The sequence below is a fragment of the Papilio machaon genome, chromosome 20 (genome assembly GCF_912999745.1).
Source record: "Papilio machaon chromosome 20, ilPapMach1.1, whole genome shotgun sequence".
In the NCBI taxonomy this organism is placed as follows: Eukaryota; Metazoa; Arthropoda; class Insecta; order Lepidoptera; family Papilionidae; genus Papilio; species Papilio machaon.
The window spans coordinates 923,129-949,007 of NC_060005.1; the positions used below are offsets into that span (position 1 = coordinate 923,129).

Here is a 25,879-nt window from a genome sequence, read left to right on the forward strand (position 1 = left end):
CATTATCTGTATAATATACTAGTATTCTTGTCAAAATGCCATTGACATTAGTTTTCTGTTCTGACATCTTGTTTTGCAAAAAAGCAAAAATTTAGGATTTTTGAATGCTATATTTGAAAATTCTCTATAAATATTTGGATTTTGAATATACTCGTACATTTAATATGATCGCTCTTCGTGCAATATGCATTGGTCATTTAAATATATTCATAATTCTTAAGTTATCGTAGAATATTTGTCTTGTATTTGTCATAACTTACAACTATTTTGTTATTTTTATTGTTAATTTTGTATTTAAGCGTAATAACTTTATGATTTAATGATTATTTGTAGATTAAATTAACTTTTAATTTTGTATAATGAGTATCCAAGTATGTAGGGACGCCTCAGACGCTGTGGTTCTGTATCTACCACAGCGTTTGTACCTTAAATCTTTCGCAAAGCTTAATATTTCTGTTCAGCTTCCCTCACACAAGGTTTACGGAAAATCGATATCGAATTGGGAGTTGATGGAGAAAATACGCAAAATGATCCAACCTGACGCGTTTTCCATGTTGAAAGTGATAAAGCATAGTTCGGAAGTGATAAGGTTCGACGCAGAGTTGGAGAGCTCCGAGAAGCTTGGCAGGGTGCTGTCTCGTTTGGACAATCGCATCATCCAGTTGAATGATTACCCAGAACAGTTAAAAGTAAAAGTGTCTGAAGCAAAGTCTGACTTTCCAAGTCGACATACTTGGGATTCATTCTTCCGAGACGCTACTGACATGGATGAGATGAAACCAGGCGAGAGACCTGATACAGTACACATTGCAAATATACCAATCAGTTGGTTTATTCATGAGAAAGACAGTTACAGTGATGGAGTTCCATCGGAGAGTTTGTTTAAAAAAGTGTTTGAAAAATTTGGTTCCTTAAGACAAGTTGATGTTCCGGCATCAGATCCATTTAGGATGCAGATGAAAGAAGCCATAAGGGGTATAACTATTCCTGCTATGGAATCATCAGTGTACTTTGAAGGCTACTTACAGTTTAGTGAATATGTGGGCTTTGTGCGTTGTATGGATGCATTGCGAGGGCGGAAACTTTTACGAAAGAAGGACGATATATCAGAATGGTGTACCATACGTGTGGACTTTGATAGAACTAAACACATGACAGATGCGGCTGTTAAACGGAGAGCTATAGTCCGAGAGAGACTCATTGCTCGTCAGAGAGCTAAGGAAGAGGAAGAGAGAATGGAGAAAGATAAGATTGCAAAAAGAGAAGCAAAAGAAAGGTAATAATTTTAATTGTGGCTTACATTTTGTTTTTATTAATTTTTTTGTCACATTCCCGGAAATACAAAGCTTATATTGTTTTAGATAAATGCCTGAAATTCTTATAACAATGGCTTAATATTAATACAGTATTGCTCTTTATTTAATGATACATGCACATGCTTGAAAAAAAGGGTTAAATGTTTGGAATTTTTGTATGTTATCAATAAAATAATTTAAACTGTACAGACAAAAACTTGAGAAGAGTGAAAGAGAAAAATTGGCAAAGATGCGTGAGAGAGAAGAGAGAAGAAAGAAGAAAAGACTCGCTAAACTGATAGAAAGGGACAAGGTAGATGTTAACAAGAAGGTTGCTGAGGAGCAAAAGAAACTGATGCATGCTCAGAAGAGGTTACAAGCGATAAGACTTATTGAGGAATTGTTTAAAAGAATTGAGGTGATTTTACTTTGTTATCTATAAGAAAGTCGTGTTAGTTACACTATTTATAACTTAAGATTGGTCGAACTGATTTGATTGAAAATTGGTGGGTAGGTAGCTTAGAATCAGGAAAAGGACAGGATAATTTTTACCCCGTTTTCTATTTTATATTCCGCGCGGACGGAGTCGCGGGAAAAAGCTAGTGAATAATAAAATTATGAAGGTCTCAATATTTACTATGAGACAATCTAATTTCACAAAATTGAAAACCATAGCTTCAGACATATTTACATATTATAGAATTACTGCATAAAGAGAAAAAAAAAGATTGTTTTAAATAATCTGAAGACCTTTTTAGAGCTTTAACTTTTTATACTACACATGTTTCAAGTTCCTACTATTTTTTTGTCTGAAAGTCAACTCACCAGGTAATACAGCCAGACGCACTGAACACTTTAATAATATCAAGTTGTAATGACTAAGAAAGGGTAGAGTAAAGAGCATTGGTAACCAATATGATATATGTCTCTGGATAAGAGTAGATATTTGTACTAGGATCACTCAAAATGGAGATTCTTAATCTCTGCTTACCCCGTTGGGTTAGGAAGTGGATTGTGTTGTAGTGTCAATTTATTATTTCTAGTTACGTCCAGAGCTGCAGCGCAGTGGCATGCACGAGAGATACTATGGTAGTGAGGAGAGAGCTAAGCGGTCCCGTGTTGTGGATAGGTTCAAGCGGATGCAGGAACAGCAGCTGGATAACCAGAGGGAAATGGTGAAGCAAGCAATGGATGGTAAGTTTTTACTAGAAATACTTCTACCTGTTTTAAAAGGCATAATCTTGAAACTGTACAAAGATAATTTCTTTGCATTTTGGCTTCTAGTTATTTGTCTAATTTTGACTTATTCTCAGATAATTGAGTATAAAAAGATCTAGCTAATTTGCCGAATTAGGGCTTTATTCAGTTCATATTAACTCAACGTCTTATCCATAGTTACCTATAATGGTCCTTCAAGCCGGATCTGTTGTTAAATTTTTTTACAGGGCGTATAGTGATACGTTCAGCATTAGAAACGAAGAAGCCAAGACAGGTCTCCCCGATCAGCTCACTATCCTCAGAAGATGAGAGAACAAAGAGAATCAAGAAAGAGAAACTACCCACACCGGAGAGAGAGTATGAATATAAACCACCAGGTAAATCTCTAAAACTAATAATGGACATACAAACTCACATACATGTAAAGAACATTATTACTCTGTCAATTAGCTGTTCCGGAGATTACACAGAATAAATATAGCTTTCCAGGCATACATATAGACACAATTTTTTTTTTAAATTGACTATGCTACGTGAGTGCAGTAGTCTTCATGGCTGTTAACTTCTTGCTAATCGCTGTTAAATACAATATTAGGTGTTGGAGTGTAGCGGGATGCTGGAGAAGAGCAATGTGCAGTGCTCCTATGAGTGACTTGTTAAGATATATGAAAAAAACTATGAGAAATATGTTTTTTTTTTAAATATAAAATACAGTTTTTTTATATGTTTTCAGTAGCTGGGATGTATCCGTACGGATTTCCGTATCCGTACGCCTGCGCACCGCCGCCCGGTTACCCCTTCCCGCAAAGTAATTGTATCGTAAATTATTTATTTTTTATTATAACAATTGTACAATGTCATCTGATTTATAAATAGACTAGCGGTAGCCCGCGACTCCGTCCGCAAGAAACTAAAAAAAAAACGTAATAAGTAGCCCATTTGTTTTTCCAGACTGTCAACATCTGTGCTAAATTTCATCAAGATTCGTTGAGCCGTTCCGGAGATAACTTCAAACAAACATCCATCCATCCATCCATCTAAAAATTCGCATTTATAATATTAGTAAGACTGATAGTTAATTACGTTAATATATATTCATCATCATCATCATCATCAGCTCACTATACGTCCCCACTGAGGGTCTCAGAGTCTACCCTAAGTTAGAGGTGACTAGGACATAGTCAATGCTGACTTAGTGCGGGTTGACTTCACATATATCTTTGAATTTCTTCTTAGATATGTGCATCAAGATGTTTTCCTTCATCGTAAAAACGTCAGATAAATGTACATATAGAGGGGTGAAAGGCTATTTGTTTTAAGCGACATTTTTTACGATATTGACTTATATATATAATCAGAATCAGGGAATTTTTCTGATTCTAAATATATATATAAGTCAATGTCGCAAAAAATGTCGCTTAAAACAAATAGCCTTTCACCCCTCTATATGTAAATCGAAAAAAACACATTGGTATTCGGGATTCGAACTCGAGATGCAGGTCTCGAGTTCGATTACAAGTCAAGTACTTAATCCCTGAGCAACTGACGCTCTATTGTATATACACAATGTATTTGTATGTGTGTATGTGCAGCGTCAATGTATTACCCTGTCCGGGGGTTCGTGCCGCGGGGGAGGGGACGTGGGCGAGGTCGGGGCGGGCAGCGTCCTCGTATGCCATACTTTGATGGTCCCGATGCCAGTCAACAGTATTATCAGTGAGTGCATCCCTTTGCCTTGTATACATCTGTTTTTGGAGTCTTAGGATTGAAATATGTAATGTATAATATTAAAATAATAATAACCTTTGTGTTCTTCCAAACTATGTTCTATATTTCATCAAGATCCTTTGACCCGATCTGGAGATACCTTTAAAAAACATACATCTAAACATTCGCATTTATAAATATTAATAAGATTTACTTATTAAATATTTAAGAAACTTTTCAAAATAAATCCATAGATAAAAAATGACATCGTCAATCGGTGACATGGAAAAAATAACTGTATTGTTTTTCCTCTATGGGCAGGGGACTGGTGTTCATACTAGAGAGATACCGTGTGTTATGGATCACCACAGATCACATAATATACAAATAAACATAAAAATAGACATTTTCCATTGAATTTATATATATTTATGTGTTCAAATATATTCGTGTTACATAATTCTTCTATTCGTAGATATTTCAAGAAGTTAACAGCACAAGAGGGACGCAACAATCACTGCGACCGTACACACGTGCACCGCTCGTACACCCGCTCGCGGTCACGTTCGCGTTCGCGTTCGCGTTCGCGCTCGCGCTCGCGCTCTCGGCACCGCTCATACAGCCGCTCTCGCTCTAGAAGTAGACGATCCAGAAGTAGAAGATCAAGGAGTAGACGGTCCAAAAGTAGAAGTAGACGCTCGAACACCAGAAGGAGATCCAGGTGAGTATAGAAGGTTCGGAATATCGCGTGCATCGTTGCGTATAATATAATGTTAGGTTAAGTAGGGCATTTTACAATGTTAGGTAGGGCATTTTGTAGCTGACCTTGAGCCGCGGAGAATATTGAAACGGCCCGTAACAAATGTATACATTTGAAGTTTGACCTTTTTTCAACTGGTTCGACCTCTTTTCAACTGGTTCGACCTCTTTTCAACTGGCTCGATCTGTTTTCAACTGGTTCGACCTCTTTTTTTTAACCTCATTATATCCTTTTATTATTATTTAACAGTAGTACTTGTTTTATACTTCAGATATGGTGTTTTAATAGTACCAAATCAATCATGTAATGTTGATTTTTTTTTTCTCAATGTGTGTTCTTGTCATTGAAATGAAATGAAATGAAATGTTACTAGTTCTTAATGTGTATTTTTCATGTTAGGTTACCTTATTATTATTATTATTTTTTTATTTTTTTGTTTTTCTTTACGTGTCATTTGCATGTTCTTTTGTATGGTCATTGAAGTGGATGTTATATAATAGTAGACTGTAATAGACTGAGTTATCCCTCCATGTTATGTAATTATTCAGGTGGATGTAAAAGAGCCAACTGAAAACCAGCGCAGGGACTGCTTCAGGCCGTCTCTGTACGCTGTGTTGGCCCCTTTTACCACATTTCACTAAATTATTTTCATAAATATGTGGTGTGAATTTTTTTTTTCTCTTGTACTTGTGTGGTAATAAACGAGTTTCTTTCTTTCTTTCTTTCTTTCTTTCTTTCTTTCTTTCTTTCTTTCTTTCTTTCTTTCTTTCTTTCTTTCTTTTCAACTGGCTCGATCTCTTTTCAACTGGTTCGACCTCTTTTCAACTGGCTCGATCTCTTTTCAATTGGTTCGACAAATAGTTTCGCGAGCAAATGTTTTTGACGTTGACATAGAAATATCGGCGACGCGCGCTGTGTATGACTGTGTATGATTGTGTATGACTGTGTATGAACCTCTGTTACATGACGACTTACGCAATACAATGACAATTTAGTCGCTATGTGGCATGTTGGTCATATACACATTTTAACTTACCATTCTGTAATTCAGCAATTCCACACCCAATTTCCCAACAGTACGTAAAAAAAATATTAATTGGAGAAATTATTATTATATGAATACAAATAAATTAAAATATATTATATTTGTTACTAGCTGTCGCCCGCGACTCCGTCCGCGCGCAGATAAAAAAAAACTGAATGGGGGGGGGGGTTATGAAAAATAGACGTTGGCCGATTCTCATGGATCCGGTAGATAAGCACAAAAAATTTCGGAGGAGTATGGCAACGAAAACTGTGACACGAGAATTTTATATATTAGATTCTTTTCTTCGTAAAATTACACGTCAGCCATCGTTTCTTCGTTGCCGAGTTTTGGAAGCGGATTTTTTATTGCATTAACATTTTTAAACCAGGGAGGTAAAAAAAAAATCGATTTACGGCGAAAAAAAACCCGATCGTTCAATCATTTGATAACAATTGATTGCTGATTTCGTTTAATCAAGTTTCCCAAATTATATAATAAATAAATACTTCGATTAATCAAGATAATTGAAGATGATACCTTTATGAATGCATTACATTCATTAACAAAAATACTAGTGATGTTTGTTTGTTTGTAAATTTGTTTTGTGATAATTATTTCACAGCAAATAGATGTTATATTTGGAATTTAAAAAAAAAGTGAATTTTCAAAGATAACTTGGTTTTTTTTTAAAATCCCAAATGTGATAAGAGACTTGAATGTTAATATAATAATAGTTAAATTAAAAGATTAACTAGTTTATAATATTAAATGTATTACAGGTCTAGCCATAGCCGATCTAGATCTCGTAAGCGGTCTAGATCACGCAGCCGACGATCCAGGACAAAGTCTAGGACAAAATCAAAGACCAGACTGACGACTACGCCCAAGCTGGACGAACGGTCAGATGTACAAGATAAGCAATTAACCACGCCGAAGCGAAGGTCTAAAAGTTGGTCCTTGCCTAAAGAGGGGGGAACTCACAGGTCCTGGTCTAGAAGTCCTAAAGACGGAGAAGGACGTAACAGTTAACATATTTAAGATTTGAAATTTGAACATTTTTTTTTTAAGTTTTAAAACTCATCTGCAATAATCTTTGTTCTCTTTCAAAGTGATGCAATTCTTAGGATTTTCGGAATATCAATTCGTATGTAATAAGTTTAACAAAGTAAAATAAATACATTTATATTATTATAATACGACTTTCTTTTAATATACCAATAGAATTTTGACCGTGGCTTTCCACTGTTGTATTTGAGATGGATAGCCATTTATTTTGGTATGAGTCTTTCGTTAGTGGAATCCGACGGTTAATATGAACAACATAAAACAAGTCCAGTTCAATGGAAGCGAGGAATTATATTTACACATGTCACTGGCCGACAATGTCATTTATTGTCTGTGGATTTTTTTTTAATAATTTTCCTGTTTATATTGATTAGACATGTCTGTTTTTAATAAGTCTGTGATTCCAGTCTTACAAAATCTACTAGTCTTCTAGTTATTTAAAAAAAAAAAACAAAAAAATGGGACCTATCTGCAAGCACTTCCTTTCGATTAAAATAATTTTTATCAAAATCGGACTACCAGGGGCGGAGATTCGCGGTAACACACATAAAAAAAAATACAGTCGAATTGATAACCTCCTTCTTTTTGAAGTCGACTAAAAAGTAAAAATGTTAAGATAGTTTTGTTATAATTTCTCATTTCCATTGTATTCGTCTGTTCGGTACAGATGCTATTTATTTGTAATTCTTTTGGTGTTGGCGCCTAAAAAGATAACCTAGTTAGTTCATTTTTATTCTCCCGTACAAGTGGGTAGTTAGAAAACCCTTACCACTAAGTTCAGGCGCGGCGCCTGTGAATGTAGTCTTATGAAGGTAGAATAAGTGTGGTGCCGGAGGCGTCATTTTAGTCCCCTTTCCCTTCCCCTTTTCTTATAAGAAAAGGATGGGAAGGGGAGGTGAATTTGATGGAGAAGGAGATGCATAGGAAGGTTAAATATTCTATTTTTGTGCGTCTCCTCCTTCGTCGATTGAGGGTAGGCAACACATCTGTAATTGCGAAGGTCTATGGGCAGCGGTCGCTTCGCCATTTCGGCGAATTCATGTGGCCGCTTGCTCGTTTGCCACCTTATAATATAAAAAAAAATCAAGTAGTATTTTACATATCGACGCTGGAAAGCATAAACGCTGTAACCCTTGAAATCGCGAATATGTTTTTCACACGTTAATCATTTGAACCATTATTAAACGATAATGATTTTATTATAGGTTAGCACAAACTACACAACATTGCTAAATACCGCATGCTTGTAGGCGTATCAGCTCACGAGTTATCATTTTTTTGCTCTCCTGTAAAGTTCATACTTTCGGGGTTACAGCGATTACGCTTTCCAGCGTCGATATATACAAAAGGATTTAACGGTTTTGTTAATTAAGATGATTATTTGTGTAATGTACAATAGAGAAAGAAAATTACATAAGTTGAGGTGGGAGTGAGAAAAACCATGGGGTATAACTAGTTTTATATATCTGGATATTTTCAAAAATCAGATAAGAGACACTATGTGGCGATAAATAGATTTAATTACAATTTTATCATTAGATTAAAGGAAATTGTTAAATTTATTATCATATTAATTTCCTTTGCATTGATAAACTGAATATATATAGACCAATGTTGTCTATTACCATAAGTATCCGTTCCTGGCTCGAACTTAGCTCCAACATGAAGTTTGCATTCGCTTTTCTGGCCCTCGTTGTCGCTGTCCAGGTAAGAAACATAAGTTAACATTATATAATACCTTTATATTTTAAATATCTTAAGTATATAAAAGTTAACATGCTTGATGCTATTAAGATTTTCACGTGTTAACGTGAACTGGCAGGGCATTGAAAGTGTTAGGAATTAAAATACTATTGTCGTCTTTTTTTTCGACTGACAGTAGGGATTTGCAGATGATGCTAAAAATCGAAAAAAAAGCTTTAAAAACAATTATATAAAGTTTCCACTGCACGTGTACACGTAATTCCTAATTATTTTAAAAGATAACAGAAATCATTAAACCATAACTTTAAAGGATTTCAATGCATCACCGTTCATGCGGCAATAATGACAGTATATGTCTGCTTTTATATTAAGTAACGAAATATCTGCTGCTGCAATGTATGCTGTAGATCAAGCTAAATGCTGCCTAAATCGTGATCAGGTTACCGAATATTAAAACTTCATTTTTTTATATATATGTATATATCAATTTCTTTTTTTGTATTATATACTTGTTGCTAGGTTATTTAATATCGAGCATTACTAAGCTCTTAGAAGTTAATTACTATAGTTAGAGAGCCCACGACCAAAATTTTTGCCTCATCTTTTTACGATGAAAACTGTATAAAATCGATAGATTTGGTGATTCTTATTGCAAAAATACTAATTTCAGAAATTTAAAAAAAAACTTATAGCAAACCGTCTGGAAATCTTGTTTTCAAGTGAACATTGGTCAGTTGATGCGAATTAATCATTTTTCAGAAGAAAGTGTGAGCATCTTATGTGTTGAAACCATTTTGAACGTGTTGAAAAATTTTAGCGTTATTTTCCGTAGCATTCTGTCTGAAAACTGTTCTACATCATGAAAATAGTTGTCTGGATGCAGAAAAAATTATATCAGACAAATTTAGTGTTGTACTTCATTAATCAGACAACTTTTCGAGTCAGAAATTATTAAAAAATCATATTGTGGCGTATTTACATCTGAAAACAAATGAATAAACTGCAACTCGCAAATTTTTAGATGATGATCGATAAAGAGCTCACTCGAAACCATCGAACTAAAATTAAAGGACATTTTTAATAAATTGGACAAAAGTAAATTTGGATAACGTTTGAAAAATACTGTTTATTGAAAAGAGAGCGTCGTGAAACCGTTGCTATAGTCAGAACAGCTGATGGACGCTTGCGCTGTAGGCTAGCCAGGGATAGGAACGTAGTTAGCAAGCACCGCACGTTACCGGGCGACTCCGAAACGTTCTCTTCGTTTTTGGAGTTTTAGGTGACATTTAAAATGTCTGAAAACGGTTTTTTATAAGTCTGGCAGCCATCCAAAAGATTTAAAAAAATGTACCAAGCTGCTATGAGACAGGTCGGGTAAATTTTTTGACATTTTTGAAAATGCGCTTAGGCCACATGTGACGCGCAAAATGTCTGAAAACAATTTTTTCGTAATAAAATGAGGAAACCTATTTACATTTTTATTATCAGACATATTGTGATAAAACTGTTTGCCATTTTTTTAACGTAGCAGAAATGCCCCCCATAAAACTGCGACGTTTCTAGCCGGTACTGCCCACTTAGCCGGGTTCAGATTCATCTATTCTAATGGTATTATACAGTTTTGGCAGTAAACGAAGCGACATGGATTTGGTCGTGAGCTCCCGTGCTACTAAGCTAATACTACTAACTTCCACTTAGCTACTAATGGTGCAAATATTATTAGGAGTTAAGTAGAAAGAAAATAGCAAAAAGATATTTCCATGAATTGAAAGTCAATTAAAAACTTTTGTAGAGTTTTATTTTTATAATATTAATAAATCTTTCACCTTTATAATAAAACTTAAATACTTAATCAGTTTTCTAATCGTTTTGCTTGATCGTATCACAAATAAGGCGATGATAATCTTTAAATTTAACATAATTTAGGTGATAAAAAATCACAAAATTATCTAATCACATATTTAATTATTTATAACCTTAAATATTATTAAATAATGTAATTAAAAATGTAATAAGGATAAAATTATAATGGCGTTTTATAAAGTTTTTTAAAACATACTTAAACCATTAAACAAATTCAGATATTGTCACTTTAAAAACGACTAGGCTATTTCTTTACCACCACAATCGGTTGGAAGGATTACCAACGGTTTAAGAAATAGGTTAACATCATTTCCTAGAATTTTATACCAAACAGTTTATAATTTGAAGTAAAAAGTTTAATGAAAGTGTTTTATGTTTTATTTTACAGGGCCGCAGCACAGGCTTGGACGGTGAGTGTAATTACCACATATTTACTTAACTTCATCCTCTGCAACTTAACCTAACTTAAATTTATGACTTTAACTTTATTACTTACACCTTACCTTTTTTGTACTAAAATTTTATCCAATCTGAAATAAATAGTAATATAAAAATTGTAATAAATTATTTTTTTCTAATTGATCCTGGGATGTCGAACAAGATATTTCTAGTCTGAATGGCATATCATTTTATTCTTGAAAACTTTTAGCTCCCATCACTGCTGTGTCGTTGGCTGAGAACCCATGGGTGGTGCACCTCCGCATTGCCTACAACTTCGGCGATGGTCAGCTCAAAAGCTGCGTCGGCTCCCTCATTAATGAGCGTTGGGTGCTCACATCCACCGCCTGCGTAATGAAGTGAGCTTAACACCTTAACAAATGACACTTGTTATGTAGTAACGACATTGTCCATGGTCACATGAACAGTCAAACACAGTTTTCATCTATGCTATTAAAATACACATTTCAGTTGCGATCTGAAGACTTGCTTTATTTTTTTTATGTTGGCGAATAAGTAAGCGGCAATCTGATTTCTCTAAACTGATGCTATATCTTGGTAAAGACGTCTCCAACAAGTTGTTGATGCATTGCTTACCTTACATCGACAAGAGGACGAGACGAACTCAATCCCGTCGAATCAAATTTCCCTACCTATCGTTATAGGAAGGGAAAGAGGACTAGAAGTTGGCCTACGGCGATTACCTCCTCTTCATGCTTGTCTAATTTGTGGTCATGGTTTTGCACTGGTCAAGCGGGTCATTCGTGCAGCAGTTAATATTGCTGCGGACTCTCAACCACTGTTACACTTTTTGCTTTGAATATCACAAAATGTTTGAATTGCTTAAGGTATTTTCACGGTCATATATTTTTATTCCATCAATAGATTATCACTTACCAAGTTTCTTTATTTTTATGTCCATTCAGGACTTTAGCAGACACTATTTATAATGTTTTTTTTGACTGACTAGATATGTTCCGAAGAGGTTATCTAATTATCGAGTTTGGCCGACAATTGCTAACTTAGTCTGATGCATTACCGTAATGTCTGATATATGATTCGGTATTGTGTTTAGCCTTCGCTACGCTTGGATTCGGTATGGAGCCGCTAACGTGAACAACCCCGAGCTGGTAACTGAGACTTCGTCTTCGCGTTTCAACAACAGGGTCGGTCTCATCCGCATCAACAGCGAAATCGAGTTCACACGTGAGTATTTTCTATAAACGCACGTAGAATGCATGTAGCACACGAGATAACATGTTTATCTTTTAACTGTTAGGAAGCTACACTATCCCCGGGTGACGTATGCTATATTTTTTACTAATTTTTTTAATTCCGCGAGGAAAACTCACGGGCAACTGCTAGTTTAATGACCAGATTAGTAGCTGAATTAGAGGTAAAAGAAAAATTGGAGACCAATTTCATTTAAGACACTTAATAAGGAAATTCTTGTCATTTAGAATACGATAATGAATAAAATGATCTGAACTAACCAGCAACATTTGTTGATGTTCAATTTTACAGCGACTATCAGCCCCGTGGAGCTGGCGACAGCCAGAGACGAGCTGCCTGAGACCGGCACGCTCTGCGGCTACGGTGCGCAGGAAGACGGATGTAAGTATACTTGTAACATGTTTACGTACTTAGCGTATTTAGCTCTAATAATTATTATAGATAATTAATTATAAATAAAACAATTCAAATAATTATGATATGAGATATTTTTAACGTTCTTTGACCGTCTTTTTTGATGTAACATACACTAAATTGTTCCACCCTTTTTAAACTTTGCACATGCTTGCATTCGTATTTATATATAATATATGTTTACGTCCTTTTTCTTCCTTATGTTTATAATCTTCCCTTATAATATCAAGTTCATTGCCAGCGATTAGCTTAGCTCATTTTCATATGTAAATTTGTAGTGTTATTGAATTTATTGCAATAAATTCTATGATTATTCCTTGCAGCCGCCGGCGAAACTCTGAGCTGCTTCGAGTTCACACTGTCAGAGCGTCGGCACGACGTGTTCGAAGGCACCAGCGACGTACAGACCACTGTAGTGAGTTTTAAATTATCTTATAATTGAAAACATAAACTATAACGAGACAATGACATGGATATGGTATAGAGGGACAGCATTTGTTGAACTTGTTGAATTGTTGACGAGGGCTAAATACGTATCCGTATTCTGTTAAAAATATACAGTACTTCTAGTAGTTACAATTAAGCAAATGAAAATCAATCAAAATATGTGCTAGAAATGTGCTGTCTCTGGTTTAATAGACTGGATCTTCATTTTTTTTCTAATACAGCACGACATCGGCGCTCCTCTGGTGAGCAACGGCAAGCAAATAGGAATCCTCGTAACTCCCGCTCAGAGTGGTTCCCCTGCCTGTGAGTATAAACATAACTTTATACCTAATTACGATACATTATATAATGTGTACATTACTTGGTAGATCTTCCTCTCGTTGGAAATCTGAACATTGAGTCACGAGAAGTTCATGTTCTTTGTTAATTTTTTTTCTGTTCTTCATTAGTACATTGTGTCCATTCTAAAACCTTTCAAATACTTCATCCTGTGTACAATAAAGTAAAATGTAAAACGTTTTTTTTATTTCAGTGTTCGCGAGCGTTGGCGCATACAAAGTCTGGATTGACTTCGAGACTGGATTCCCCTTTTAAAATGAAAGAACCTAAATATATGTTCCCGTTGAAATATTCACTATAATAAAATATCAAATTGTTAAATGTTGTTTTTTTTTTCTTTCTTTAATTTCCAATTGCCATGAAAAAAAGTTATCCACCATCAATCGAAAGAAAAAGCAAGACAATCCAACTAATCGTTGGTTTCCGAGCCTAAAATCTCTGTATGAAAGATATCGTCAACTATCTCATTACCGTATTATTCATTTTTAAATCATTTATTAGAAAAGGCTCTTTTTAATCAAATACATACATTTAAGCATGGTTTTCGTTACATCTACTTTGGAATACGTTGATAGTTGGTAATTTTAAATTAAACCTTATTTCAATCGTATAAAGCTCAATTTTATTTGCGACAAAAAATCTTTACAGCTCTCTACCTCGGTCTGTATGTACAGACCCTTATAAGATACACTATGAAAAAGTTATTGTTCTGTCTGTGAATGTCTTGAGTTGAGACTTGACTTGAGTCTTACTTGTATTTTTGTTGTTGCACTCCTAAGGGTCAGTGTACACCAAAAGCAGAGCAGAGCATTTTCTTAGATTATTGAAAAAATATCTTATGATTATTAACACACATCGCAAAATTGAATACAGATCTTGCTCGAGCAAGCCGACTGCGTGTTCGAGTATGCATTCTACGTGAGTGAACGCGAGTGCTGCCGCAGCAAATTAAAACTTCAAATTTGTCGTAATTTAACTTACGATAGTCATAAAAATGAACACCTCTTGACGGTAAATTTTTACCCAATATATGGTATTTGCCGTCATCCTTACTAATATTATAAATGCGAAAGTAACTCTGTCTGTCTGTCTGTCTGTCTCGCTTTCACGCAAAAACTACTGAACCGATTTAAATGAAATTTTGTACACAGATAGTCTAGAGCCTGAGGATGGACATAGGCTACATTTTAACGCGAAAAAGGGGTTGTAAGGGGTTGAAAGTGGGGGTGAAAGTTTGTATGGAATTATCGTCATTTTTACAGGTAGAAGATTGAAACTTATTTTCAAGGCTAATTTGATAAATATAAATATGAAATTAAATTTTTGGAAAAATTTTACCCCCAAGGGTGCTAAATAATAATAGGGGATGAAATTTTGTTTGGCAATATATTCGGATTTGTTGAATGTTTTCTTTAATATGTTTTGCTATTACCCTTACCAATATTTAGTCTAGAGCCCGAGGAAGGATATAGGGCACATTTTAACGCGAAAAAGGGTTTGCAAGGGGTTGAACGTGGGGGTGAAAGTTTGTATGGAATTATCGTCATTATTACAGTTGGAAGCTTGAAACTTATTTTTGAGGTTGCTAATTCTATATAAATAAGTATGAAATTAAATTTTTGTAAAAAATTTACCCCCAAGGGTGCTAAATAACAATAGGGGATGAAATTTTGTTTGGCAATATATTTGGTTTTGGTGAATGTTTTGTTTAATATGCTTTGCTGTAACCCTTACCAATATTTAGTCTAGAGCCTGAAGAAAGACGTAGGCTACATTTTAACGCGAAAAAGGGGTTGTAAGGGGTTGAAAGTGGGGGTGAAAGTTTGTATGGAACTATCGTCATTTTTACAGGTAGAAGCTGGAAACTTATTTTCAAGGCTGCTAATTTGATAAAGATAAATGTGAAATTAAATTTTTGTAAAATTTTACCCCCAAGGGTGCTAAATAATAATAGGGGATGAAATTTTGTTTGGCAATATGTGAGGTTTTGTTGAATGTTTTCTTTAATATGTTTTGCTATTACCCTTACCAATATTTAGTCTAGAGCCTGAGGAAGGACATAGGGCACATTTTAACGCGAACAAGGGTTTGTAAGGGGTTGAACGTGGGGGTGAAAGTTTGTATGGAATTATCGTCATTTTTACAGTTGGAAGCTTGAAACTTATTTTTGAGGTTGCTAATTCTATGTAAAAAAATATGAAATTAAATTTTTGTAAAAAATTTACTCCCAAGGGTGCTAAATATCAATAGGGGATGAATTTTTTTTGGCAATATGCTCGGTTTTGGTGAATGTTTTGTTTAATATGTTTTGCTGTTATCCTTGCCAATATTTAGTCTAGAGCCTGAGGAAAGACGTAGGCTACATTTTAACGCGAAAAGAGGGTTGTAAGGGGTTGAAAGAGGGGATGGAAAATTGTATGGAAGTATCGTCTTCTTTTACAGTTAGAAGCTTGAAACTTATTTTTGAGGCTGCTAATTTGATATAAAGAAATTAATATTCAATATTTGAAAAAAGTTTACTCTTAAGGGTGCTAAATAACAATTAGGGATGAAATTTTGTTTGGGAATATTTTAGATTTTGTTGAATGTTTTGTTCAATATGTTTTGCTGTTATCGTTACAAATATTTAGTTTAGAGCCCGAGAAAGGATAAAGACTACTTTACAACGCGAAAAAGGTTTGTAAGGGGTTGAAAGTTAGGGTGGAAATTTGTATGAAAGTATCGTCATTTATACAGTTAGAAGCTTGAAACTTATTTTTGTGGTTGCTAATTCTATATAAATAAATAAGAAATTAAATTTTTGTAAAAATTTTGCCCCCAAGGGTGCTAAATAACAATAGGGGATGAAATTTTGGTAGGCAATATGTAAGGTTTTGGTGAATGTTTTGTTTAATATGTTTTGATGTTACCCTTACCAATATTTAGTCTAGAGCCTGAGGAAGTACAAAGCTTACTTTTTAACGCGAAAAAGGGTTATAAGAGGCTGAAAGTGAGGGTGGAAATTTGTATGGAAGTATCGTCATTTTTACAGTTAGAAGCTCTAAACTTATTTTTTAGGCTGCTGATTTGATATAAATAAATATGACATTTGAAATTTGTAAAAGTTTTACCCTCAAGGTTGCAATGTAACAAAACGGAATAGGGGATGAAAGTTTGTATGGGAAGATGTTTATGTGAATATTTTGTAAGTTTAATATTTTTTGGCATTTTTTATAAGTTTAAGTAAAAAAAACAACAACAACATAATTCTCGACCCGTAACCCAGAGGGGTAGGCAGAGACCCAGGACCTACATTTGGCGCGGTCCGGGCACACCTCTTTCTATGTTCTTCTACATACATCAAAGCATAGCACGTTGGTTAAATAAAATAATTAGCTCAAAAAAAAATGCTACCCAAAATAGTATTTCACGCGGACGAAGTCGCGGGCACAGCTAGTATCTAATATATAAAATTCTCGTGTCACAGTTTTCGTTCCCGTACTCCTCCGAAACGGCTTGACCGATTCTCATGAAATTTTGTGAGCATATTCAGTAGGTCTGAGAATCGGCCAACATCTATTTATCATTTTTTTTTTAACTGCGCGCGGACGTAGTCGCGAGCGACAGCTAATAGAATATAAGTACATCTTTCCCGCTACGTTTCTTCTATCTACCCGTAATGATATCCTCATTTTAAATGATTAAGAACAATGGTAGCAACAATAAAATAATGAAAATTTACCAACTTTGTTAGAGAACATACCAGTCTCGAAGATATGCCCGACTAATAAGTAGATCTTTTTAAGAAGATGTAGGGCGTGTTTTGAGGCTGATGATAAATAATTTGAACATTTATTGTAATAAAAAATGTTATTTCCCTATTAAACTAAACTAGTTCAAGATTTTTCATTATTTTATTAATTTTACTTACTTTTGTTGACTTTGGTATAAGTGGCGTTACTATCTGTCTCGCTTACTCATGACAAACCTGTCCACTATCTCTCCATCACTTTCATCATTTTGCCGTAAAATTAAGAACTTACCAGGAGGTTGTGGGAATAAAAAACATTTGAACTGAGTAAAACGGGTTAGCAAAAATCGTGTTACTTGAGGTTTTTATTTTTTTACTCTTTTTTTTTAGTATGAAAGTAATAAATATTGTACCATTTTACAATCCTGATTAAATGTGCGAACTTTTAATGGCACAGATTACAGTTCCAAAGTTTAAATGAACGAAAATAATAAAAAAACAACAACAATAACCGAAAAATGGTTACAGTTTGACCGAATTTATAGGTTTTTCTTAAATACTCATAATTTTCAAACTGCATGGGATAGATTTTTTTTCTGATTTTCTCATGATGGTTACAATCAATACTGTCACCACATTTCAGCTTGACGTCGAGTTCTGGGACACCCTGTATAATTACAATATTATCTTTGGATTAAAAATTAATGTAAATTATCATTTTAGTTTCCTGTCCGTTGATAAACTAAAGATATAGATAACTATATAGATAAATGTGTAATTAGTCTATGAATCTTTGTATTCCGTTATTCCTGGCTCGTACGTCGCTCCAACATGAAGTTTGCATTCGCTTTACTCGCCCTCGTTGTCGCTGTTCAGGTAAATACATATATATTTTCACATAAACTCATACAATCATATATATATTTGATTTTATATCATAGTGGCTTTCATAAGATTAAACGTAGATGTGTTTCAAAATATCTTGGAGGTTCGGAACATCGTACGAATCGTTCCGCAGAACACAATGTTAGGTGTAGAAGCGTATGGGGATGCGGAGGACGGGCGTAGTGGGTAGACGACTTCGAGCCGCCAATATAGTTGAAAATACAAAGGAGGAAGAAGACTGAAAAAGTATGACCACATAATATTTTAATTTACGTGCCGGCGACCTAATTTTAGTCCCCACCTTTTCTTATAATATATTCTTATATAAGGAGAAATATCCTATTTCTGTGCGTCTCCTCTTCTGTCGATTAAAGGTCGGCAATGCATCTACATTTGCAGATGTGGAGGACTATGGGCAGCGGTCGGCTATTTCGGGGATTTCGGATGGCCGCACCGTCATTTGCCACCTTATAATATATTAAAAAAATAGACCTAAATAAAAATGACGTATGAGAACCTCAAAATGATCTTCAAAAAGTTGGCGATGGCATATCGTTATCTTTTACACACTTTGTTCACAAGACAAAATAAGTCTTCGGAAACGGGCGGTTTTAGTCGACTTACGCAATACAATGTCGTAGAGTGTCGCGCGTCACCGATATTTCTATCTGTCATCGCCAAAGAGTCGCTCGCAACCTGTTTATTAAGATCGTCGTGAAAAAATCACTGCAATTTTCAAGATGGCAGAGCAAATCAGTTGATGACTGTAGTCGCTATTTCAGTACTCTGACCGAATAGACGTTTTACGTCGGCGATTCAACGTTATTGCTTTAGAAAAAGGAATTAAAATCGTTTATTACGAGTATTTGCGATGTTATTTTTTCCGGCCGGGCACGTCCTTCGTTTACCACGGTTTTTATGGGACGGGACGTCACCGGTAGGGTACTACTGATATGACAGAAAAGAGTTAAGACGTATACTTTGCAACCTTGGCGACGCCAGGGCTGGTTTAGTCAATGAATCAATACGAAAGAAAATATGTACGGTAGTGGAATTCTATGGTGTAATTGATAGTTGCACATACGAGATTTATAAAATCAATACTTTCTTAGTATTAAAAATTATGCGATAAATATAAGTACAGTATGATAGTTTTATCTCAGTAATCCAATACATGAATCCAAATTCATCGCTGTAGCGTAAGTTAAATGCTGCCTAAATTAGGATCTTGTTATGTAATCTTGTAGACTCATTGCAATATATAAAGATTAGCAGCGCTAAGTTCTGAGAATTAACTTAAGTCATGGTCAATTAAAGTAGCAAATGGTACTTAATTTTATTGAAAGACGAAGAAATATTTATGTTAATCGGATTCATTTAAACATTGCAATCGATACCTATCGCTAGGCTATTCAATATCAGATAATACTTAGGTCTTATTAGCTGTTCCACTTGTAAGAGTTGCACATTTAGACGTTTAATACAAAAAGATAGAGAGATACTAAAGAAGTGTGTAGTTTCGCGGGCGATAGATATTTCGAAGAATTTAAAGAAACTGATATACGATTTAGTAAAGTTTTATCATGATACTTATATAATCAATTTATGTGGACATTAGTTCTAATCATTAATTAAGTAATGAATCATGTCAAAAATAACAAAGCGATGATAATCGTCTAAATTAAAAATATGTCTTACGTTTGTCGTCACTAAGTTATCTAATCAAAATTAATTCATTAAAATGATAAAAGATTATTGATTACAGATTAAATATTATAACTAGATGTAATAGACATTTTTACCACAAACTAACTTTGAAGTGAATATTTAATATGAAGTACAAAGTTTGATGAAATTGTTTTATGTTTAATTTTACAGGGCCGCAGCACCGCCTTGGACGGTGAGTGTAATTACCACTTATTTACTTAGTTTCGTCCGTTCTAACTTAACCTACCTTTTTATTTATTACTAAAGTAACTTTAGAGTTTTGTTTTCTTTTTAACATTAAATATGACAGTAATAGTTGTTCGCTATTAAATTGAAATTAATATTGACGCTATCAGTTTCCACATTAACAACAGTAACAATATTGTTTTTTGTATAATACCAATTAAAATCAAGGATTTCTGGTTCAGCTTGGTATATCGAACGACACATTAGTAGTCCGAACGGCATACAATATACTCATTTAAAACTATTAGCCCCCATCACCGCTGTGTCGACGGCGGAGAATCCATGGGTGGTGCACCTCCGCATTGCCACTACCTTCGGCGCCGGTCTGCTCGACAGTTGCGTCGGCTCGCTCATCAACGACCGCTGGGTGCTCACTTCCGGCAGCTGCGTACAGAAGTAAGTTTAGACCAGCCAAAGTGTGATTTATAGGCGTTGCAGCGCCTGCACGCCTGAGCCATGAAAAATGAAAAACACTAAGTCTTCATTTACTGAAATCAATGCATATATCACTGGCGATGCGGAATTACTGAATGGCCACAACTTGTTTATATTGCGGAGGGTAGTAGCCATTAATTTTTATAGTATTAAGTCCCATTTTGATTTTTGATGTTACATTTTTGTGTGTTTTTGTTACCTCAGTCAAATGTGACACCAAAAAGATATTTACCGATAAACTTGTATGTCTTTGAATTCCCAATTTTGAGTTAAATGTTAAGATTAATTATGTATATTGTGGTTTAGCCTTCGTTTTGCTTGGATTCGCTATGGCGCCGTTAACGTGATCAACCCTGAGCTGGTGACAGAAACATCCTCTTCTCGGTTCAACAACAGAGTTGGTCTGATCGCCATCAACCGCGCCATCGAATTTACCCGTAAGTATAGTCACCAAACTCGTATAAAACACCTTTAATCCGCGAAATAACATGTTCTATGATAAATTGTCTTGTTTGTGAAAAGATACGACCAACGGGTATGTACTAAATTATTTACCTGGCACCATAGACATTAGATACAGCCAGATTAGTTGCTAAATTATCCATTTTGTACATTTATGCCTTTTTCAGGCGGTGCGTTACAAATTACTTCGTTAATAAGTAATTTGTTATAAATTACTTATTATTAAGATGATTTCTTTAATGTAGAGGAAACTCTTCTATTTAGAATATATGAAATTATGTGGATTATCAGCTACGTTTGTTGACGTTAATGCATAATTTACAGCAACGATCAGCGCCGTGGAGCTTGCGGCGGCCAGTGACGAGCTTCCGGAGTCAGGCACACTCTGCGGATACGGCGCGCAGGAAGACGGCTGTAAGTCCACTCATCATTTTGTTGAATCGTACTTTCTAACAAGCTAGTGGTGACTTTGTTCAAATAATTAGACTAATAGTCACACCTTTTAATTTTCTAGAGTGTTCTTAATATTAAATGCACTAAAACTATTTAAAACACTTGTAAAGTAAAGTTAAAGTAGTTTCTCGGTAATTTCTAGAAATGTTTCTTGGACAACATACGTTTAAGATACTTTATAGTAAATTCTGTCATTATTAATTGCAGCTCCCGGTGAAACATTGAGGTGCATCGAGTTTACTCTATCCGGTCAGGAGAACGACGTATTCGAGGGCACCAGTGAAGGAGAGACTTCGGAAGTGGGTTACATCAGCTATTACTTTTTCCTTAAAAATATAACAGAGCTATGACAATAATACTGTTTTTTTTAACAGTTCGACATTGGTGCTCCACTGGTGAGCAACGGCAAGCAGATCGGTGTCCTCGTCCGTCCCGCTGAGAACGGTTCCGCTGCTTGTAAGTATAAACAAAACTAACTATGTTACATCATTAGGAGGACCTGGGTTTGGCAAGGATGCAGTATGGCATGTTTTCTGGAGATCGGAACGCTTATGTCATAAGAAGTCATACCATTTCATGGTTTTTGCAGTATAAAAAGACTAGAGTACAAAGGTCTTTTTTCACTCCATTCCAGTATATTGTAAAAATTGTATAAGCCATCCGTTCTACGATGAAGTGAAAAGTAAAAACCTTTTTTATTTCACAGTGTTCGCGAGCGTTGGTTCGTACAAAGTCTGGATCGACTTCGAGACTCAATCCCCCTTCTAAATTAGATGAAGTGATAACTTGAATATTCCTGTTGCATAATGCCATCAAGGATAATAAATGTTCACTTTATATGCTAATATAATATGAAATTGTTAAATGTTATCTTATTTACGACCTTTAATTTTCAATTGCCATGAAAAAATTGTTCTCCACCATTTAACAATTTGATTGTGCTTTTGAGTAAATAACTTCTTCAGTGATGCCATGAAAGCATGAGCCTAAGTTATTAGGCCACTCTACAAAATTTCCGATAAGCTAAGATGGTACCGTCTATAAAAAAATGTTGAACTAAATTTTAGGCTACTATGGCGCTGTGACTTTTACCGTATATCAATTAAAACCAGTATTAAAAAAAGACAGGCATCAATGACTCTCATGGCCTCAATTGAGGTTCCGAACTAAGTAACTTGAGTTTTACTTCGTTAAAACTTAGTTCAAGTTCAAGCCATAAAGATGACGGACATGTTTGACTTTTGAGCCTAGAATTGACAAGTTAAGATTACTTCGTGACGTGGTCGATAAATGAGGCCACAAATAAAGCGATTTAAACCTAAAAGCCACTGCTTTGAAATCGATTGTAAGCGATTTAACAAATGAAATAATTAAACACTATCTTTTTATTTTACCGCAACTTTAGCACCGTTTATCAATTAAATATACTTTTAATTTCTATACTTTTCGACAAATGAGAAGAATAAAATCAATTTCAGAAGCATTTTAATTACAGAGTCATCTATCGGCGGCAAGAGAACTACTAATTGGCTCCAAAATTATTGAATCATTCGTTTCATACACAGAAACTCAACAATAGTTGTACTTATAGTAAACAGTACTGAGTCATTAGGTAATGAAAAAATAACTCGAAACTTCAGCACTCCGGCACAAATTGGTCCAACTATAGTTGTATTTAACGACGTCAAAAAGTCAGCGTCGCTTTCAACGAAAGTTATAACATCGTATAATTTATGTAACATCATAAAAGCCGGTCCACACGACTCGAGGAGAGCTCGGCAAATTTACGCAAGCCGCGTCATCTGAATGAGCCATTAAATTAATGGATGGCTCGTATTGAAGCCACTCGATATAAAACTTAACGCCACAGATTATATTTAACGCATATACGAGGTTACGAAATTGTAAATTATTAATAAGCTCTCACATTTTAATTGATTGGAAAGGAAAGCCAGTCGCCATTTTCTATATATATTTTGTGATTTAATTAAGCTAAAATTTATAAAGATTTAGATCTCTTCTTACCAAATTCGGCCACACACGATTCGTCCTTGTAAGATTACATAAAAATGTTCTAGAAAAATTTTAATAATCTCTATAGGAAATGACTGGTTTTAAAATATTGATGTCGAATTATTTTAAATGTGAACAACATGAAATTCTAAAATTATTTTCACTAAAAACAAGGCGATGCGATCTTTGAGTGAGTGAGTGATCTTTGAGGTGATGTGATAGGAGTGACTGTGAGTGATAGGATTAGAAATAGTGCTTTAAGGTAAGAATGTAATGTTGTTGACAAAAGTATGCCATAGATGGTTTGGACATGTTGAAAAGATGATTATTGAAATTTATGGCGCGAAAGTGATCGGTCGAGGACGTCCCAGATGGATTTATACTGTCCAGATTAAGTAACCGACATCTATGTAGATGAATGTAGAAGAAGCGAGAGATGTGTGTCATAACCGCGTCAAATGGAAGGTCCTTAGTCTCTGCCTACCCTTTTGGATTGGCTCGTGAGTGATCTTGTTGTTGTAAAAACAGGGTGTTACGAATAATTTGAGGTATGTTATAAACATTAGAGCTACTCAAAGAGTTGATAATCGTCAGTGTGAGTGCCAATAACTAAGATATCCGTAGGTCCGGTTGTCTGCAGAATCGCGGTCACTGTGCCAACGATTTCAGGTTCTCCGACAAGTTGACTCGTATGACGGCTTAAGTAATCCATTGCGTCACATATCGCAATAGACAAATCTATAGTGAACTATGAATGAAACGAAAACTTACTAATGTGTAATACAAATGCGAAAGTTTTGAGGGATGTTTGTTTCCTTGTAATAGGGGAACCACTTAATGGATCAAAAAGGAATTTGGCACAGAAATATAATGTAGTCTGGGAGAAAGCATGGGCTTTCTTAAGCATCAGCGAGGATGTAGCCGCACCCTAATTTATTAATAGGTAAGTGAACAAGCATAATAAAAATGAGCGGTAATTTTTAATTTATGCAAATTCATGGTTGTAAGTTATCTCGATGAAAGTATTGTTTTTCGCGATGTTTTCGCAATATGGTGTTGGACGATGTCGTCAGTCAGTAAAGTTTGATGGCGGCGCAATCCTGAGACGGTGACTGGTGACATGTTGCGTACATGTTTACTTTAAAGTAAGTTTAGTTTCACATAATATGTGTATGTGTTACAAATACAACTATTTCATAGTCTAAAAGTAATTGGCCGAATTAGATATTGTTTTCGAAAGCCTTTTTTTAACTAAATGGCGATAAGGAAAGTGTTCACAAATACTATACGAAGGCCTGTACATTATTTATTTGGTAGCTCTAAAACTCTAAAAGAACAAAGGGTCTATCACGAATATATGTGATAGGCATTTACGTAAGCTCAACAACAAAAATATGTGAAAATTTGTATGAGATTTATCGTTGTACTTTACACCCAGGTAGGGGTGTGGTGGAATCTATTATAATACTAAATTTGTTAATGACATTACGAAAACGTTGTCACGAATCTCCGTGCTGGTCCCTATTAGGCGTTATTTTTTACTTCAGACAGTCAATCTTTAAAAATTAACTACTGAAAATGTAAGCCCAGACAAGTTATCAAGAGTCCTGAGACAATAAACGTGTGTTGAATAATTCATGTGATCAAATGAACTTCAAGACGATTTCTATATTTGTTTTAAGAGCTTAAAGTCATTAGAGAATGTTTAAATAAACGATCTAACGAGATAGAGGCGGTGAGGGGAGGGGGGGGGGGAGAGCACAAATATTGCGAATGTGCCGAGATAGAGGAATTACAAATGTGTAATGAATTGCGAATGAACTAGATGATTCGAGAAAATTATGTATTTAAATGAAGATAACTTAGATTTAGGCCAAGTGGATGCCATCGGATCTTACAGCATAATACTATAGGTATACTAGTTGTCGCCCGCTACTCCGTCCGCGCGCAGTTAAAAAATGGGGGGGGGGGTTTATGAAAAATAGATGGTGGCTGATTCTCAGACCTACTGAATATGCTCACAAAATTTCATGAGAATCGGTCAAGCCGTTTCGGAGGAGTACGGGAACGAAAACTGTGACACGAGAATTTTATATATTAGATGGTACCACAGGTCGGACGTATATATAGGACGTGTTATAGTGAATATATATACAGTTTATGTTAAGGTTGCGTTAAAGAATATCTTCTACTGTAAAATGCGAGTGATATAAAAATGTGTCGATTGCGGGCCTGGTGTGACTTTCTCTGTTACAGCATCGCTTGCGCTTGCGCGGGCGCACGGCGCGTCGCACCGCCAAACTTGGCTTATTACATTTTATGAAATGTCTGAGTACGCTCCTGTGTGAACACAATATTTTTTTTTCAAAATTTCAAACAGCGTATACTAACTTAAATATTATTTAATCATGATTTAATAAATAAAAAAATACTTTATC

The 25,879-nt window shown here is 35.0% G+C and overlaps 3 protein-coding genes across 3 annotated transcripts; all 3 read left to right on the forward strand.

The window, feature by feature from the left end:
• The first annotated feature begins 295 nt into the window (after positions 1-295).
• On the forward strand, positions 296-7,135 carry LOC106714692 (A-kinase anchor protein 17A). The gene is made up of 8 exons (XM_045682788.1): positions 296-1,276; positions 1,506-1,713; positions 2,339-2,489; positions 2,741-2,890; positions 3,250-3,321; positions 4,106-4,229; positions 4,696-4,941; positions 6,787-7,135. The coding sequence occupies exons 1-8, from the start codon at positions 360-362 to the stop codon at positions 7,034-7,036; spliced, it is 2,118 nt and encodes a 705-aa protein (XP_045538744.1). The 5' UTR covers positions 296-359; the 3' UTR covers positions 7,037-7,135.
• Positions 7,136-8,695: 1,560 nt separating this feature from the next.
• Positions 8,696-13,801, forward strand: LOC106714657 (chymotrypsin-2-like). Its single transcript, XM_045682894.1, has 8 exons — positions 8,696-8,779; positions 11,028-11,049; positions 11,289-11,436; positions 12,153-12,283; positions 12,602-12,691; positions 13,048-13,139; positions 13,393-13,474; positions 13,704-13,801. Exons 1-8 carry the CDS (start codon positions 8,735-8,737, stop codon positions 13,763-13,765), a joined length of 672 nt encoding a protein of 223 aa, XP_045538850.1. The 5' UTR covers positions 8,696-8,734; the 3' UTR covers positions 13,766-13,801.
• A 4,218-nt stretch (positions 13,802-18,019) lies between these two features.
• On the forward strand, positions 18,020-22,293 carry LOC106714658 (chymotrypsin BI). Its single transcript, XM_045682890.1, has 8 exons — positions 18,020-18,116; positions 20,004-20,025; positions 20,327-20,474; positions 20,820-20,950; positions 21,300-21,389; positions 21,636-21,727; positions 21,803-21,884; positions 22,135-22,293. The coding sequence occupies exons 1-8, from the start codon at positions 18,072-18,074 to the stop codon at positions 22,194-22,196; spliced, it is 672 nt and encodes a 223-aa protein (XP_045538846.1). The 5' UTR covers positions 18,020-18,071; the 3' UTR covers positions 22,197-22,293.
• Positions 22,294-25,879: the final 3,586 nt, after the last annotated feature.

Coding starts and splice junctions, on each gene's coding strand:
- LOC106714658 (XM_045682890.1), top strand. CDS start 18,072: ATGAAGTTTGCATTCGCTTTACTCGCCCTCGTTGTCGCTGTTCAG. Junction 21,390..21,635: donor CGGCGCGCAGGAAGACGGCT/GTAAGTCCACTC, acceptor TATTAATTGCAG/CTCCCGGTGAAACATTGAGG. Junction 21,885..22,134: donor TGAGAACGGTTCCGCTGCTT/GTAAGTATAAAC, acceptor TTTATTTCACAG/TGTTCGCGAGCGTTGGTTCG.
- LOC106714657 (XM_045682894.1), top strand. CDS start 8,735: ATGAAGTTTGCATTCGCTTTTCTGGCCCTCGTTGTCGCTGTCCAG. Junction 11,050..11,288: donor CCGCAGCACAGGCTTGGACG/GTGAGTGTAATT, acceptor GAAAACTTTTAG/CTCCCATCACTGCTGTGTCG. Junction 12,692..13,047: donor CGGTGCGCAGGAAGACGGAT/GTAAGTATACTT, acceptor TATTCCTTGCAG/CCGCCGGCGAAACTCTGAGC.
- LOC106714692 (XM_045682788.1), top strand. CDS start 360: ATGAGTATCCAAGTATGTAGGGACGCCTCAGACGCTGTGGTTCTGTAT. Junction 3,322..4,105: donor CGGTTACCCCTTCCCGCAAA/GTAATTGTATCG, acceptor GTGTATGTGCAG/CGTCAATGTATTACCCTGTC. Junction 4,942..6,786: donor AACACCAGAAGGAGATCCAG/GTGAGTATAGAA, acceptor AATGTATTACAG/GTCTAGCCATAGCCGATCTA.